Source organism: Cricetulus griseus (assembly GCF_003668045.3).
Source record: "Cricetulus griseus strain 17A/GY chromosome 1 unlocalized genomic scaffold, alternate assembly CriGri-PICRH-1.0 chr1_0, whole genome shotgun sequence".
In the NCBI taxonomy this organism is placed as follows: domain Eukaryota; kingdom Metazoa; phylum Chordata; class Mammalia; order Rodentia; family Cricetidae; genus Cricetulus; species Cricetulus griseus.
The window spans coordinates 12,979,895-12,995,534 of NW_023276806.1; the positions used below are offsets into that span (position 1 = coordinate 12,979,895).

Genomic DNA, 15,640 nt, shown 5'->3' on the forward strand with positions numbered 1-15,640 from the left:
GAACAAGCAGCCTCGTGCTCCTGCTGCCATAGCCAAGAGCAGTTCCCAAAGCCATGCCTTGTCTTTTCTTCCATGATGGGTTGGCTGTGCCTTCAATTCTAAGTCTGAATAAAAATAAAGTTTTCGTTGTCACACAATCAAAATTGTACTGTGGGGCTTTGGGTAAGGACCCCTCACCTCCTATACACCTGCCACATAGGATAAATGGGCCAAGGATGAAGGTGCCCTTTATTTTGCTGTTGGGCACGTCTGGCTAAGGACACAAAGACTCCTGACAGAGGACTGGAGACTGGGAGAGTCTGTGTTCCTCAGGATCTTTACTGTCTCGTCTGGACAGTTGGGTGACCAGCCCCAGGACATTTAGGCTGCCTCAGCCTGAACACTCCACACCCACTTGTGGACTTCGAGGGTTGGATTTTTGTGCCCCTAAAGTCATACCCAAAACAAAGTCCACCAAGAGTGTACAGTAATCACACAGAAAAAATGAAGCTCTCCCCAGCCGGCCACGAATAGATGTGCACACTGTAAACCAAGCAAGATGACTTGATAGTGAAGAATTAAGAGCCATGCCGCTTCCTATGAACTTTAGTTTGACTCTTAATTTTTACAATCTCCATCTTGCACATGGGGAGATGGAGACACACTGTGTGGTGTCCAGAGATGCCCAGAAGAAGACCCCTGACAAACTAGCTCTGAGGTGAATGTTCTGTGCCAGCACCACGCATGAATGGATGGCTTCTGCTCCTAAACATGGCAGAGGATGCTGTGGAAAGGGGCTCACAGTCTACACTAGTGCCACAGTCTGCAGGAACCATGAGACTCAAATCTCAGTCACTGAGATTTTTCACCACCACCTCAAAGCAGACAGTGACTTGTCCAGAGCTCCAAACCCACAGGCTGCGTGGAACTGTAACTCAAGGGTCTCCCATGCCGGGCTTGTTTCTGCCATGCCAAGCCAGCAAGCTTAAGATATTATGTGCACCTTTGACTGTGCCACAGTAACCCAAGGAGGCAATTTCTGCAAGAGATAGAGAGTCTACAATGCAACTAAGAGGTTGGAAGATGCATCCCCTGTCACAGCGAAGTCCCCGGGTTAAGGTCTAAGAGGAGAGAGGAAATGGTTTGTCCCAGATTTGCCTATTAACAGTCACCATACCACATTGTTCAATGACATCCAAAATATAACAGTGAGAAAAGTGGCAAACAATGTTTCCATGGTGACCTTGAAAGAGATTTTTCTATCTGAAAGTACTAGAGCCAACCAGAAAAAAAAAAATGAAAGCCAATTTAAAAACTAGCTGAGAATGAGCTAAGAATGGGTGAGGCCATCATTAATTTTCTGTTCCTATGGCAGTCACAGCAGCAGACTGGAAATCTAGACTGTTCAGAGCCAACCATAGCCCTGAAATGAGTCACTTGCTTACAACTTTAATGTTATTGACAGTATGATTTTTCTCTGCCCATATTTGATGTCAGCACATGATAAAGATCAAGGGTAAGGAGCAAGCAGAGAATCAGACAGATGGTTCTTGACAATGGGGTCTTGGGGTATGAACAACGCCCGGGAAATGTAGGATTTGAGATGCCAATTCAATTTCACTCAGCACCAGTACATCTCATGGCCCCTGAGATAGCTCAGCTATGCCATAAATCTATGTTTAAGGTGATCTTAATCTCCTGCCATTAGGAGTTTACTAAATAGTTTCTATGGACCAAGCCCCGTAGCTCCTCCAACACTTGTTCAAAAATGAGAGATCTCTCATGTAGACAAAGTGGTTAAGAGGGGTAGGACATGAAACTTCCACTTGGCAGCTGTCGAGAGACATTGCGTTTTAACACAGTAAGAATGCGAGACGACACCATGAAAATAAATTTATTTACGGAAACATACACTACATTTCTTTGCTTGACAAAGGTAAATCCCCACCACAGTGGAGATGACTGATGAAACAGGTGGCCACTCCAAGTTTAGCACCACTCATCTGTGTGTACAGGCCAGGGAAAGCTCAGCTGAGGAGATATCCAGATGTTCTGTTTCATCCCACTGCCTGTGCTAACAGACACTGTGTGGCATGCCCAAGAAGCGAGTTCACAGTACAACCAGCCAAGATCTGAATTCTTCTAGACATCTTTCTGTTAACGTCCGAGTGTCAGCCTTACATGGTTTGCCAGTTCTCCAGATTCAAGCCTTAATTTGGTATTGAAACCAAAAGTATTTCTGTGCTGACCATGAAGTAAATGTCTTTAATTCCAAGGATCACATTTTAAAACAAATATTTTTCTGGCGATAAACATGTATCTTTACCTGGCTTTGAGCATTGCTTACACAGTCTGAAATGCTAGTATTTTTTTTCCATCCTAACATTTTGATGTCACAAAGGAGCAGACTACTGATAAATTTCATTATCACACTTCCATTACATTAAATCTCAGGAGGGGCCTACCCTCTACCCTCCACGTTTATTAAAGAGTAACTTGGAATGTCACTTCTGGTCAGCAGCTGGCAGACACCCCTCCTTTTGGATCCACAATTCAGTAAGACAATCTTTTAGTGAACTTCTGCTCCCTCCAGGGTCTCTGCGCTACCACAGGAGAAAGATGTTTGGACTTGATTGACATTAGCAGAAGGGTTTTAGTCAATGAGAATCAAGTGGTCATCACTTCCTCTCCTGTAACAGAAAAGTAAGAAAAAAGACAGCAATGACTTAAGAATTTTTGTTTGGGTAGCTGTGTTTTGTTGTGGTTGTTTTAGGTGTGGTCTTATGTAGCTCAGGCTGGCCTCAAACTGTGCAGAGGAGAATGACCTTGAATTCCTGGTCTTCTGCCTCCCCTCCCAGAAGGCATGCCTTACCATGCCTGACACTCACAGTTTTTAAAACTTTATTATTTATACAGCGGGGCTGGGGATCAAACTGAGGGCCTTACCCAGTCTAGGCGAGTGTTCTACCACTGAGCTACACCCCACCCTGACTCCCCAAAAATCATTACAAAAAGCCTAGGATAGTCTACATTCTAGATGCACACAGCTTACATGAGCTAAACGTGAAAGAGGAAGAAAACTGAAGAAGGGAAATGTGCGTTGTCTGAGGCACGGATAGACGCTTCTGGAAACAACCTAGAAGCAGCCGCCATCTCTCAGGACTCTACTCTAGCACAGGGCCAGGCACTCCTTCACAGCAGGGAACACTCGACAACTCTGTATCTGCTCAGCCAACCCTTTCTCTCCATGTGAGGCCCAGGAAGAGGACTCAGAGGCCGCCAGCCTCACCCTGACTGACTGCAGGCACCAAGTGGCTCAGAAGAGGCATCGGTGTATTCATCTGGGTACAACTTTGGGGGTATTTGTAGAGATGTTTCACTGAGAAGGGAAGACTACCCTGAACGTGGGGAGCCCTATTTCATGGGCTTGGGTCATGGGATGAATAAAAAGGGGGGAAGAAGACTAACTGAGCACCCCCACTTATCTCTTTCTGCTTAGCTGTGTGAGCAGTGTGACCAACTGGTCACCAAGCTTAAGTTCTTCAAAGTCTGAGCTGAAGGAAACCCTTCTTTCCTTAGGTTGCTTCTCATCGGGCATTTTATCACAGCAGCAGGGAAAGTCACGAATATGAATCCACGAGAGCAAGGCAATCCCAAGAGACCTGCCTTACCCTTCCCATCCTTTAGGAGGTCATTGCCAACTAAGAAAATCAATTCTCCACAGCAACGATTTGATGCTCTGAGGCGATGAATTACAATCTTGAAACCAACTCAGAAGACCGCATTTTATGTTTGCCAGACATTCTTTACATGTGCTCAGTCACTGTGATGATATATTGTGTGATTTATTAAAGCCACTGGAGATTGAAATTGCAAAAGCAGCCATACTTGTTAGCCCTAGAGCTAGGTGGTAGTGGTACACACCTTTAATCTCAGGACTCAGGAGACAAAGACAGACAAAGCTCTCTGAGTTCAAGGCCACCCAGGGTTACTTGAGATTGAATCAGTCTAAAAGAGTAACAGAGCTCATGCCTTTAATCCTAGGACTCAAGAGAGGTATGTAAGACAGGAACAGGGTCTCAGAGCTGGCATTCGTTCTCCAGTCACATTGAGGATAGGAATGATTGGTTCTCCAGCCATTCTGAGGAGAGGCAGCAGTCTGAGACTCGGTGAGAGCTCATGGAGACAGGATCAGCCCTTTCAGCCTGGGGTAGAGGTAAGAGCTAGTTGCTTGGCTGCTTTGTTTTTCTTATCTTTGGCTTGAAGCTTGGACCCCAATATCCGTCTCTGGGTCTTTTATTATTTGTGTTACAAATCACCTCATTGCAAGCCCCAAGATGCAGTGTGAATCATGTGTGTATAAGTTATGGTCTCCCCTCTTCCTGCAGGAATTTGAATTATAGAATCCTCCTCAAAAAACATGGGTACGGTATACCTTAAAAATTCCTACTTCCAGCCGGGCGGTGGTGGTGCATGCCTTTAGTCCCAGCACTCGGGAGGCAGAGGCAGAGGCAGACGGATCTCTGTGAATTCGAGAGCAGCCTGGTCTACAAGAGCGAGTGCCAGGACAGCCTCCAAAGCCACAGAGAAACCCTGTCTCAAAAAACCAAAAAAAAAAAAAATCCTACCCCCAACTCAGGTGAAAACACAGATGGATGCACTTAAGAAAACCGTCACCATATGACCTCCATCCTGGTCCCCACACAACTGTGTGATACACTCTGATCCATATCCTTTCTCTGAGAGTCCAAACGGCCAGCAAAGCAAGGCTGAGCACTGAAGAGCTACTGACGCATGCTTTTAACCAAGAACATGTTGGTGGCTTGAAAGATAATGTCCCCCATAGGCTCGTATATTTGAACACTCAATCCCCAGTTGGTGGCGCTGTTGGGGGGTATGGCTTTGTTGGTGGTGTTTCACTTGGAGTGAACTTTGAGGTTTCAAAACTTTAGCTCTCTTTGCCTTGTGTTTGTGGATCGGGATGTGGCTGCAGCTACTGCTCCAGTGAGTGTCATGCCCGCCTGCCACCATGCTCCCCACCATGAAGGTTGTGGCTTCAACCTCTAAATCAGTACACCCCAATAAACTCTGTCTTTCTCTGTGTTGCCTTGGTCATGGTGTTTTGGCAGAGCAATAGAAAAGTAACTAGGACAGACACCAACAGCCTCCTCTCCACTGGGTCTCCATCTGTCCAAGGAGCTGATTTGTACCACATTCTGGAGGGGAGAAACATATCTGAAATGCCTGGAAGTCCACCTCCAAAATACCTTTGGTCCCTTCAGAGTCCACCGTTGGTCCCTTCAGGGTCCAGCCTCTTGACTTGGGTCGAAGTTCATCTCCTCATGAGGCACTTATAAGGTCCCTAAGAGTTTCAATCATGCCATGGAGTTTTCTACACAACCTTGTTGTATAGAACACTGTTTTATAAGAAACAATTCATTTCTCAAACAAATTTGTGTTAGGGAGGAAAGAAAAGAAAACCCAACTATTTCCCACCATAAGCTGACTTCAGAGTGCAGTATTAACTTTCTTCCAGCTAAAGACACAACACTGACCTCCTCAGACAGCAGACACAGGACAGCAAGGCTGGTGGCTCTTTCTGGTACCCTTCTTTGCTACTGTGTTCCTTCAGGAATTTCTGCAGATCCGTTTCAGGAAACCCATTTTGCTGGTATTTCTTTGGAAAAGCACACACTGCCATTACCTCCTCTCTAGAGCATGAGAAATTGTTCCCTTTGTCAACAAAGCAAACCCACCTTTGTGAAATGACACTCCCGCAGTACCAGATCCAAGAAGGACTATGAACAATGATGACTCATTCTGTCAGTCCCAGAACAGCTAAGCAAGGGAGGCTATGGGAGCTGAGAACAAGGGAAAGGAAATCTCCAGAAAACAAACCATTGGGGAAGGGAGAAACGGTGTGTTGAAAAGAAGAATGAAAGAAATAGTCAGAACCACAAAGCTAGAGTGTTAATAATGAAACCAGCAGGCAAATTTCACTCTGTACACTGCCCACCTAGAATCTGCAATGAAAAGGCTGAGGACCATGTACATGAAGAGGCCGGCGAAGGAATACAACCCAGACATAAGCCCCGTTCTCTGCATACGTGGAAGGTGACCACAGAGTGACACAGAGGGTAGATTTCTGCCAACAGACAGAAAACACCTAGCTTCCAGTCATGGTTAGTAAGGTCATCCAGCTCAGCACTGATACTTGCCCCACACAAGGACACTGCCATGTCAAAGACATGAATCCTTGTGACAAGAGCCTGCAAGTCTACCCAACACACCCTGCCACAGGGACCAACTTCCATGCACCCTCTGACTCTAATCCCTCATACGGATCACCGACAGCTTTCTTCTGAGTTAGCCTGGGAAGGGCTGAGCAGAGGGCAGCACCCTCTGTGGCTTAGGTGCTGGTCCTGAAGTGCTTTGGCCAGCACAGCCGTCCGCTGTGGAGATAACAGCTCCAAAGATAACAGCTCCTTAAATTCTAAATGGACCTCACAGGCCCATCTGAAAGGGTGCGGGGTACACCATGGCTCAGGAAAGCTGGAACCTTCCTGTTCTTTACCTTAACAATGGGGCACTACATGCGTGCCTATCACCAGGTATGAGGTATGTCACTATCTACCCAGTTGCCAGGGTGACAATCAACTCCTATCACTGGAATTTATCCTGAAACTTGCGTCCCAGGTAGCCACGCAGGCAGAAGCACCTGGCAGTGCCAAGAGCAGCCGTCTGGTTGTTGAATTAATCATACCCAGCGTCTCTGCCTTCCCTCTTTCCCAGCATACCTCCAAACCAAGCCACCTTCATCAGGGCAGCAAGTAAAATGTTTCAAGTACCGTGTTGGCCAGTTTTATGTCAACTTGACACAAATTAGAGTTATCTGAAAGAAAGGAATCTCAACAGAGAAAATGCCTCCATAAGATTTGGCTGTAGGGCATTTTCTTGATTAATGATTCATGGGCCAGGGCCCAGACATTGTGGGCGGTGCCATCCACAGCACCCCTCACCGCCATGGCCTCTGCACTAGCTCCTGCCTCCGGGTTCCTGCCCTAACTTCCCTCAACGATGGAATAAGATGTTGAAGTGCAAGCCAAATAAAATAAACCCTTTCTTCCCCAACTTGCTTCTGGTCATGGCATTTCATTTTACAGCAATAAAAAACCCAAGACAAGTCCATATTTAAAATTTGTCATCAGAACAAAAAGGTTAATTTTCTAAATGTTTAAAAACTTGAATAAAATTATATTTTAGTAAGATTACAGCCTTTTCTCATGCTCCAACCCACACAATGTTTACGGTGCTTTGGGGCAGCAAATACTGATTGTGACGTACCTTAATTGTGTGATAAGAATCGGTGATGAGAGCAATGAAAAGGCTGAGGACCATATATATGAAGAGGCTGATGAAGGAATACAAGTAGAGGCGGCTGAACAGCCACACCAGGGTGCTCTTCTGCTGGATCTGAGCGAAGGTGGCAAACATGTCATCACCGTTGACCAGAGAAAACAGGCACTCAGACACTATATTCAGGTTTTCAAACTGCAGGGGCAAACACAAAGGAACTCCTGAATCCTGGCACTGCATGGTAGGAAGCAGGGAGTTGGAGCTGGCGTGTTCTCTTCTAGCTGCTGTTATCATTAGTAGAACTGTAGTGTCTGTGTCTCTCAGCCAGCTACGTATGGAAGTGGCTAAGACAACACAAGATCAAAGGGTTTTCCTAAGAGGCCATACCATAGTCTTGCCAACCACACTGAGGAACACTTTTCCAGGAACTTCCAACCTCCACAAGTGGACAGGCCACAGCTAAGATAGCCAGCAAGTTCCTGTGGCAGAGTTGGGGTGGGACATACAAGGCCAGTGGTGCACTGAACTAGTTCTCAGCAAGGGAAAGAAAAGGTTGTATTCATGACTATGGAAACAGTGACTATGGAGACATGTGGTGCCGAGACATAGCAATGGCTAAGCAGAGACACTTGTGACGAATTGCCCTCAGTGACGTGGGCATACATCAGGTTCAATCCAGCTCCCAAGCAGGCTTGAGTGAATGACATCTGAGCCATGGGAGTGACGTGATTTGACACATGCTTCTTTAAAAACTAATGGCACATGGGAGATCTCCTAGAGCAGGAGCAGCCCAGGGGCAGGTGCCAGTCAAAGGTGACATTAGGAATCCACTTGAGGCAGAGAGTCCTAACCAGAAAAAGAGACTCTGGAGAAAGTCTACCTGCAGGGAAGTAAGGGTCAGGGCTGGAATTATGTGATGGTGAATATTGCTGACACGACAGGATCCAGAGTCACCTAGGAGACACACCTCTGGCAGGTCTTTGAGGGGTTTTCAGAGTAGTCACACTTAGGTGGGAAGATCCACCCTATATATGGGTGGCTAGACATAGATATATGTGTGTGTGTGTGTAATCCATACTATAATATGTTATAATAACTATAACCAATATAATAATGCACTATATATTCCCAGGACTGAATAAAAATGAGAAAGTGAACTGAGCACCAGCATCCACCTGTCTCTTCTTCCTGACTGCAATGTGACCAGACACCTCCTGGTCTCACCACCATGATGACGTCCCCACCACAATGAAATGTACCCTCAAACTGTAAGCCAAAGCAAATTCTTTCTTTAGTTTCTTTTGTTAGCTATAGAAGAAAAATTACTAAACATAGGCTTTTAACAGACAGCTTTAGACCCAGCACATGTGAGGTACCAGGTGGGAACTCGGATGGTAGATGGGTCAGCTGAGGGTGTGCACACAGAGCTTAAGCACTGATCCGAAGCTAACACAGGGTATCACCAGAATCCACAGCCAGTCATCCCAGCTTTGAGAAGCTATCAAACTGCTATTCATAAACATGCTATTCATAAACATGTCCCAGTAGCAAGGGGTTTAAACAATAGATTACATGAAAAACTTATGGAGCAATAATGACTAAATAAACAAAAGACAGAATTTTCAATCAATTCTCAGGGTCTCTGTGTTCATTAATTGAGCATTGGGAACGAACACCTATGGCCTCAATAAACATCTGGGACATCTCCCCAAGAGGGAGGAGGGACATGCTGTCACTTTACAGGTAACAAAATGAGCCACCCATCATCCCACCCAAGAAAAGGGCTTTCCTTCCAAATTCCTCTGTCTGTAATTGATTACAGCCTCCAACCAAAAGAAACAAAATAATCGGATACATTCCACTTTGTGCTGGCTTGGCCAGTCTTCCCACTACCTTGGTCCTCTGAAGCCTTTGTCTTCCATTCTGATGTCACTGCTAATGCTGGCTTATTCCGGAAACTTCTGGGGAAGTCTTTTAGCATGCCAGTCTCTCCCTCCCCAATCCAAACTGAAAACAAGAACCCCAGATCTCATAGAGATAGCTTTAAAGCCATTTCTCTTGCTTATGGCCATGAAACTGGAAACATAAGCACAGAAGTTTCCAGTAAGTCCTCATTCTGTGTTGCCTCATGGTTCCTGCTTGTCAATATTAACACTGGAGCTTAGCTCTTCCTATAACACATTTCCCTGGTAGATTTAATCTCTTCATCTCATATATTCTTCCTTCCTCTCTGTGTCAAACAAAGTCAACAGTCAAGGGCCAATTCAAAGTCTGCTTGGGGACAGAGCTCTGAGCCAGCTTCAGCCCCTGCTCCACTGTCAGCAAGAACTACAGGGAACATGGTAGGGCAGTCTTCTCACTGCTCTGAAATGCATTTCCACACCTCAGTTGGAGAGCAAACACCATATCGTACACGTGTTCTCCTACACACACTATCAGTATAAATGTGATGCCCATCTCAACATTAGTGTATTCATAACCATAATATCTCTCCCTCTGTGGGCAAAGAAGACCTGTTCCAACCTTCCAGGTTCAAGCAAAGACCCAGTAAGGTAATTAATATACAGGCTCATTTTTTCTACCACAAGAACAGATTATAACAGAAATCTATTTTAATGGCCAAACTCCAAACACATAAGCATAAAAGAGGCCCATGGTCAGGGACTAAAGTATCACCAGTTATATAGCACACTGGTCACCTCCTAAAAACAGCAAGTCCCCATGTCTAGCTGCTTTTCTTGTCACTGTGAACAAACGCCTGGCAAGGAGGGAGGGTTATCTTGCTCATGGCTTGAGGAAGATACACAATTCATCTTGGCAGCAAGTCAGGGCCGTGGGAGTGGACAGTAGCCACTTGCTCACATCTCAGTGGGACAACAAAGTCAGGGGGCTCCCCTGGTTCTCGTCCTTTCCCCTTTCTATTCATTCTGGGCTCTGATCCTTCCACTGGTGCCACCCATGTTCAGGGTGAGTCATCCCTCCTTGCCCTAGAGGCATGTATCTGAGGTGATTCTCAATCTAGGCAGGTTGATCGTGCAGAGTAACCTGGAGACAGATCAACCATCTTCCAGAGGCAAACTTGCTGAGCACCTGACACATTCCAGGCCACAGGGTGGGCACTGGAAACATGAAGAGGAAGGAGCCACAATCTCTGCCTTCTAAGAGCACTTTCCTGACAGAGCTGTGTGTGCAGAGATAGTAAACAGCCAATAGGTATGTGTAGATGCACAGATTAAGATACATGGGACTAGCACCTGTGACCACGCCCATTTGGTGTGGCTGGTTGGATCTCTCACTTACAGGTATGTCCATTAAAAGTTCTGGCGTGTTCAATGAGATCACAGAAAGAAATATTTATGTCACAAATGACGTTTGTGAGCAAGTCAAAAGACCTTTCGTTTGAAGGCAGATATAACCTATATTTGCTTCAGTAAGGGAATGTTTAATGTTTGCTCCAAGAGCAGGTAGTAAGAATTTCTTGTAATATTTAGATTTATCATTTCAGCTGGCTTGTGATTATTTTAAATAACTAGGGTGCCTGGGCAATACTGCCCTAGCAAAGTGCAATGATTTTTCAATGCCTTGTTCTTCTTATTTATAAAATGGGACAATGCAAAAACAATTATTCATGCATCATAGTTTTAGAAAAAAAGTCCCCTGGAGACTGGAAATGTAAAAGCCACATTAGAGAAGTGCTAAATAATTCAAGACAAGGTTGGAAGATCATTGGCAGTCTTTAGCTCTCTGGGCCCAGACGTCTTCAAGAAGCATGGTGCCAAAGTCCATTAGTGCTGGAAATGGACATCGATGTGACACTTTTTGTTCCTGAGTTAAATGACTGTGATCAGATGCGTGGCAGGAAGACAGGAAGCTAAGGAATCTGGGGCGCTGATTCCCACTCAGTTGCATCGAGTGAGGATTTTCATGACAGTGTCTCTTTAGAGCATTTGTTGGCTTGTTTCTTTTAAACAATGAATTGTTTCCACACCTCAGGTTGCTGTGATTCTCAAACTACTAACAAATAACGCTGTGATGCCCAGTGGCTCAGAGTCATTCAATGGCTGGTGGAATAACCTGGACATTCTAGCAGATAAGGTTGGGTGCTGCCGCTGCTGGGGGCAGCACAATTTTCCAACTTTAAACTTAAAGCAGCAGCAATGTGGGGCAGCATCAGGCTGTCCTGCCTTCATTTGCTGGCCCATGCATTTACTGAGCAAACTCAGCCACTTACACGCCCAGACTATCAGCCTGACCAGAGGTGGTAGTACGACGTCATCGACTGACCAGTCAGGGGTGCTAGAGATACTGGGCATCACTTCACTTTGAGGGAGACAAAGGGAAGCTGGCACAAGTGAAAAACATGTCCAAAACTGTAGCCACCCACTATGTGTGGTTGTGGAGCACATGACATGCAGTCTAGGAAACTCAGATATTTGGGGATGTTGCTCAGTTGGCAGAGTGCTTACCCACATGGACATTCATGGGTTTGAGCCATAACCCTGCACACACAGCCTGTGATCCAAGGACTCAGGAGGAAGAGGTGGGAAGACGAGAAGTTCAAGGCCATCCCCTGCTATATTGCAAGTTTGAGGCTAGCCTGGTCCACATGAGAACCTGTCTCCAAAAACATTTTTACTAACTAGGATGAGACATGTGGGAAACCCCCAAACCACGAGACTTCAAAGAGGACAAAAGACCAAAGAGGAAGGCGCTGAGGCTCTTACATTGCTTAGGAGGCAAAGCTAGGATTTGGGCTTTGCTAGGCTTGACAGGATGCATAGTTAAAATCAACTCCGTCCTGCTCTTCCTTATTTTTAATGTGGATACTAGAATATTGTGAAATGTGCACAACGGCTGCGTCTGTGGCTCAGATTTTGTGTTCTTTGAACAGCACTGGCCCAGAGCACCCCAGCTCCACCCACATTCTTTGGAAGGACAAAGATGAACATACGGTAATGCAGTCGGGCTCTCAAAGCAGGTGACAAGTTTTCCAGAAGGTAATCTTGACACACATCAAAGAAACACAACTGATGAGGGGGCTTTTGTCTTACAGTTGAGCCACAGTACAGCCTGCTTCTCAGATCAAACTGGATGTCCTTTTATAATGGTTGGCATTAGACAATACAAAGAAAAGCACCAGGGGGTATAATCGGTCAAAGAATGATCCCTGAGACTGGGCAGGCCGGGTTTGATGCTGTGATTTGCCATCTGGGTAACCACAGAAAATGGCTGGTATGTTAAGGTTCATACTCTACGTAAAGGCTGGTATCGTCTCACAGGGAGAGAAGATCACGTGCTGTAGCTTGAACCTCAAAATGTCCCCCAAATACCCATGTGATAAAGGTTGCATCTCCAGACTGTGGCACCCTTAGGTACCCATAAGAGATAACACCTACTGGGGGCAGTACCCCCTTAAGAGGTATTGCCCACTGGGGGCCTGCCTTGAAGGAGTGACTGGGAACCCAGACATTCCTGTTCCTGTCTTTCCTTTTTGGCTACCATGATGCAAACAGGTCTCCTTCTCTTGTCCTGCACTGTCTGGTCACAGGCACCAGGGCCAAGTGACCCTGGACTAAAGCCATGATATAAAATAAACCTTTCTTTCTTCCAAGTTTGTCTGTTGGACATTTTATCTCAGAGGCAGGGGGCTAACGGGACCGGTAACAGGGGAAGGGTGATAAAGAACTTGGACAGCAAATGGGACTAACAAAAAAGCAAAGCATAGCAGCCATCCCATAAACTTCAAACAGTATTAACTGAGAACCTTCCAGAATAATAGTGAGGGATGGAAGAACAGCCAGAAACGAGTGACAAAGAACATAGGACCACTTGTCTGACTGTCTTGATGGAACCCAGATTAGGCTCAGTATTTATTCCACACGGTGCAACAGTGCCCTCTAGTGACAGAGAGATGGAGACGCTCCAGGAGCAGGAGGCAAGCAACAGCAAGAAAAATGCAGTCTCTGGCTGGGACTTGGTCAGACAGTGAGCATATCAAAGAACAGCTTTTACCTGTGAGTCATCTTCAGAGAAGCGACACGAAACAGAAAAATCAATTGGCCCATCAGGACTTACTGTTAAGCCGCAGGCTGTCCCTTTGTTCACTAGACTTTTTTTTTTCCAGTAAGAAAAATAGGGACTCTTTGGATACATCAACTGTGACAGAGAGGGAAGCCTGGGTGTTTCAAGCTGTGTAGGATGCAGCGGGGGGGGGGGGGGGGAGGGGAGAGTCTGGGTGTGTATCACCCCGTGAACAGCTTACCAACCACATGGCCGTTAATGTCAAGGTCAGAACTTAAGGTTGAGCTGTTACACAAACTCGGAGGAAATCCTGTGTTCTCTGCCTCATTTCTCCTTGCTGGGTATCTGAGGACACCAGTGTGTGCATGAAGGAGCTGTGTGTGACACCAGAGAGACCCTGTAATGTTCTTCACAGCACCTACCCCACTGATAATTGGTGCTAACTGCTGTCATTTCTACTGTTGTCTCAACAGCCAGGAGACCGGGGAAGAAACGCTGTAAGATGCACCGACTCTTTTTACTGTTTGGGTTGGAACACAGCTTGTCTGGTTTCTTCCCACGATGTTCTGTCAATCAGTTATGACACCTTCTTGAGACAAAGACTAGCCCTGAGCTCACTGTGGTCCAGGCTGGCCTTGAACTCACAGCACTCCTCCTTCCTCAAAGCTCTTGGGATTATACCATGCCCAACTGTCAGCCTGACTGTAAGCCCAACGGTCCTGGACTCATGACGCTTAAGGGAAGTAACAATTAGAGACTCCAATTCTGATCTTTGTTACTGTGGAGACCTGAAGCTTGGTCAAAGCCACCCTCACAGATGTGAGCTGGTTTCAAGAGAGATGAAGTGCTCAAGCCTGGTAGAGCTATCCCTCCTCTCCGTTCTCCTCAGCCAGTGGGGATGTCAAGCCTGCTACTTCACACTGGAGCGATTCTGCCATATTTTCCTTATATTTTAAGTTTTGCTAATAGTGATCTCATGTGCAAACATCTTTCATTGCTAGTCAGCTGGCTGACTGTGTCAGGTCCTCCACCAAGCCCAGACTACTCTGAGGGGAGTGTTCCCCCATCTCCTGCAGTTCTTGATTCTTGATCCTAAAGTCACCTCAATGTCCTGAAAACGAGAAGGCAGAGAAATAGAAAAGAAAGTCCTCTCGGCACTGACATCAGGGTGCTCACTGGAGAAGAGTGAAGGAGGCGAGCGCCGGAGGCTCCATCGAGGTGAAGGGCCCACCTGCCCTGGGTGCAGAGAGAATTACTGCCACTCACCTTCTCGTGGTACGGTCCCAAGACAATCCAGCCGCAGAAGGTGTACCCCAGGTAGATCATACCAGCACAAGCACAGAAGCGGAGGACTTTGGGCAGCGAGGCCTGCATGGTTAGGATGAGCACCTGAAAAACAGTTAAAGCGGTGGACGGGCTGGAGGGTGGAAGCAGCTGGTAGAACCCAGAGAAATGAGCATCAAGCTCGACACCGCTTCTGAGCGCTTACATTGTATGTTTGAAAATAGCCCAAGTATCTGATGACTCCAACCCAGACAAAGAGTGTTGACGTCCCGAGCAAAATGCTGCACAGATCATAGTTTGTGAGGTTCTGAGGAAGGAAAAGAAGACACAGGTGAGGAAAACGGCCTGCTCTCCTGGGCTGGTTTACCTCCCTTTATGGGTGAGATCTGACTGTCCCTGCCTACATTTGCCACCCTGGCACTTGGGGGCTGAGGCTGGAGAATGACCATGAGTTCCCAAGGCCAGCCTGGACTAGATAGTAAATCCTAGGGCAGATTTAACTACATAGTAAGTTCTAGGCCAGCCTGGGCTATAGAGTGAGACCTTGTCTCCAAACAAAAACGAAGAAGGGGGAGGAGGAGGAGGAGAGGAAGGAGTGGGGGGGAGGGATAGGAGGGGGAAGGAAGAAGAGAAGGACAAGGAAGTAGAGGGAAACTTCAAATGTTCGGTTTGTATTTTCTTTTAGCATTTTCATTGTGAACTGATATCTTTTCCAAATATCATTTTGAAATAGGACGCGCATTTACCACTGGCCTCGGCATGAAAGAACATGGTGTTTGTCAAATATCAAGCAATACAGCCCAGCTACTTTTGGAAGCAAACTCCAGTGTGATTAGCCAACATCGTTCCTGCTCTCAAGAGGTTCTAGGCTTCATTGAAGAAACAGAAAATAAACACAATTCTAATACAATATGCTGAATTCATGGAAGACACAGTGGCCACTTTTCACAGAGACTCTCCAATGGGCATGCCCCAGAGATAAGCTGGACACACAGCACAG

The 15,640-nt window shown here is 46.2% G+C and overlaps 1 protein-coding gene across 1 annotated transcript in view; it reads right to left on the bottom strand.

Annotated features, from left to right (window-relative positions):
• Positions 1-1,895: 1,895 nt before the first annotated feature.
• Positions 1,896-15,640, bottom strand: part of Mcoln2 (mucolipin 2) — a 44,963-nt gene continuing 31,218 nt past the window's right edge. The window contains exons 10-14 of the mRNA XM_027395915.2: positions 14,846-14,947; positions 14,623-14,745; positions 7,324-7,530; positions 5,535-5,656; positions 1,896-2,669 (exon numbers count right to left, since the gene is read on the bottom strand). Coding sequence (XP_027251716.1) covers positions 2,633-2,669; positions 5,535-5,656; positions 7,324-7,530; positions 14,623-14,745; positions 14,846-14,947 — 591 coding nt within the window. The 3' untranslated portion in view covers positions 1,896-2,632. The remainder of the gene's footprint in view (positions 2,670-5,534; positions 5,657-7,323; positions 7,531-14,622; positions 14,746-14,845; positions 14,948-15,640) is intronic.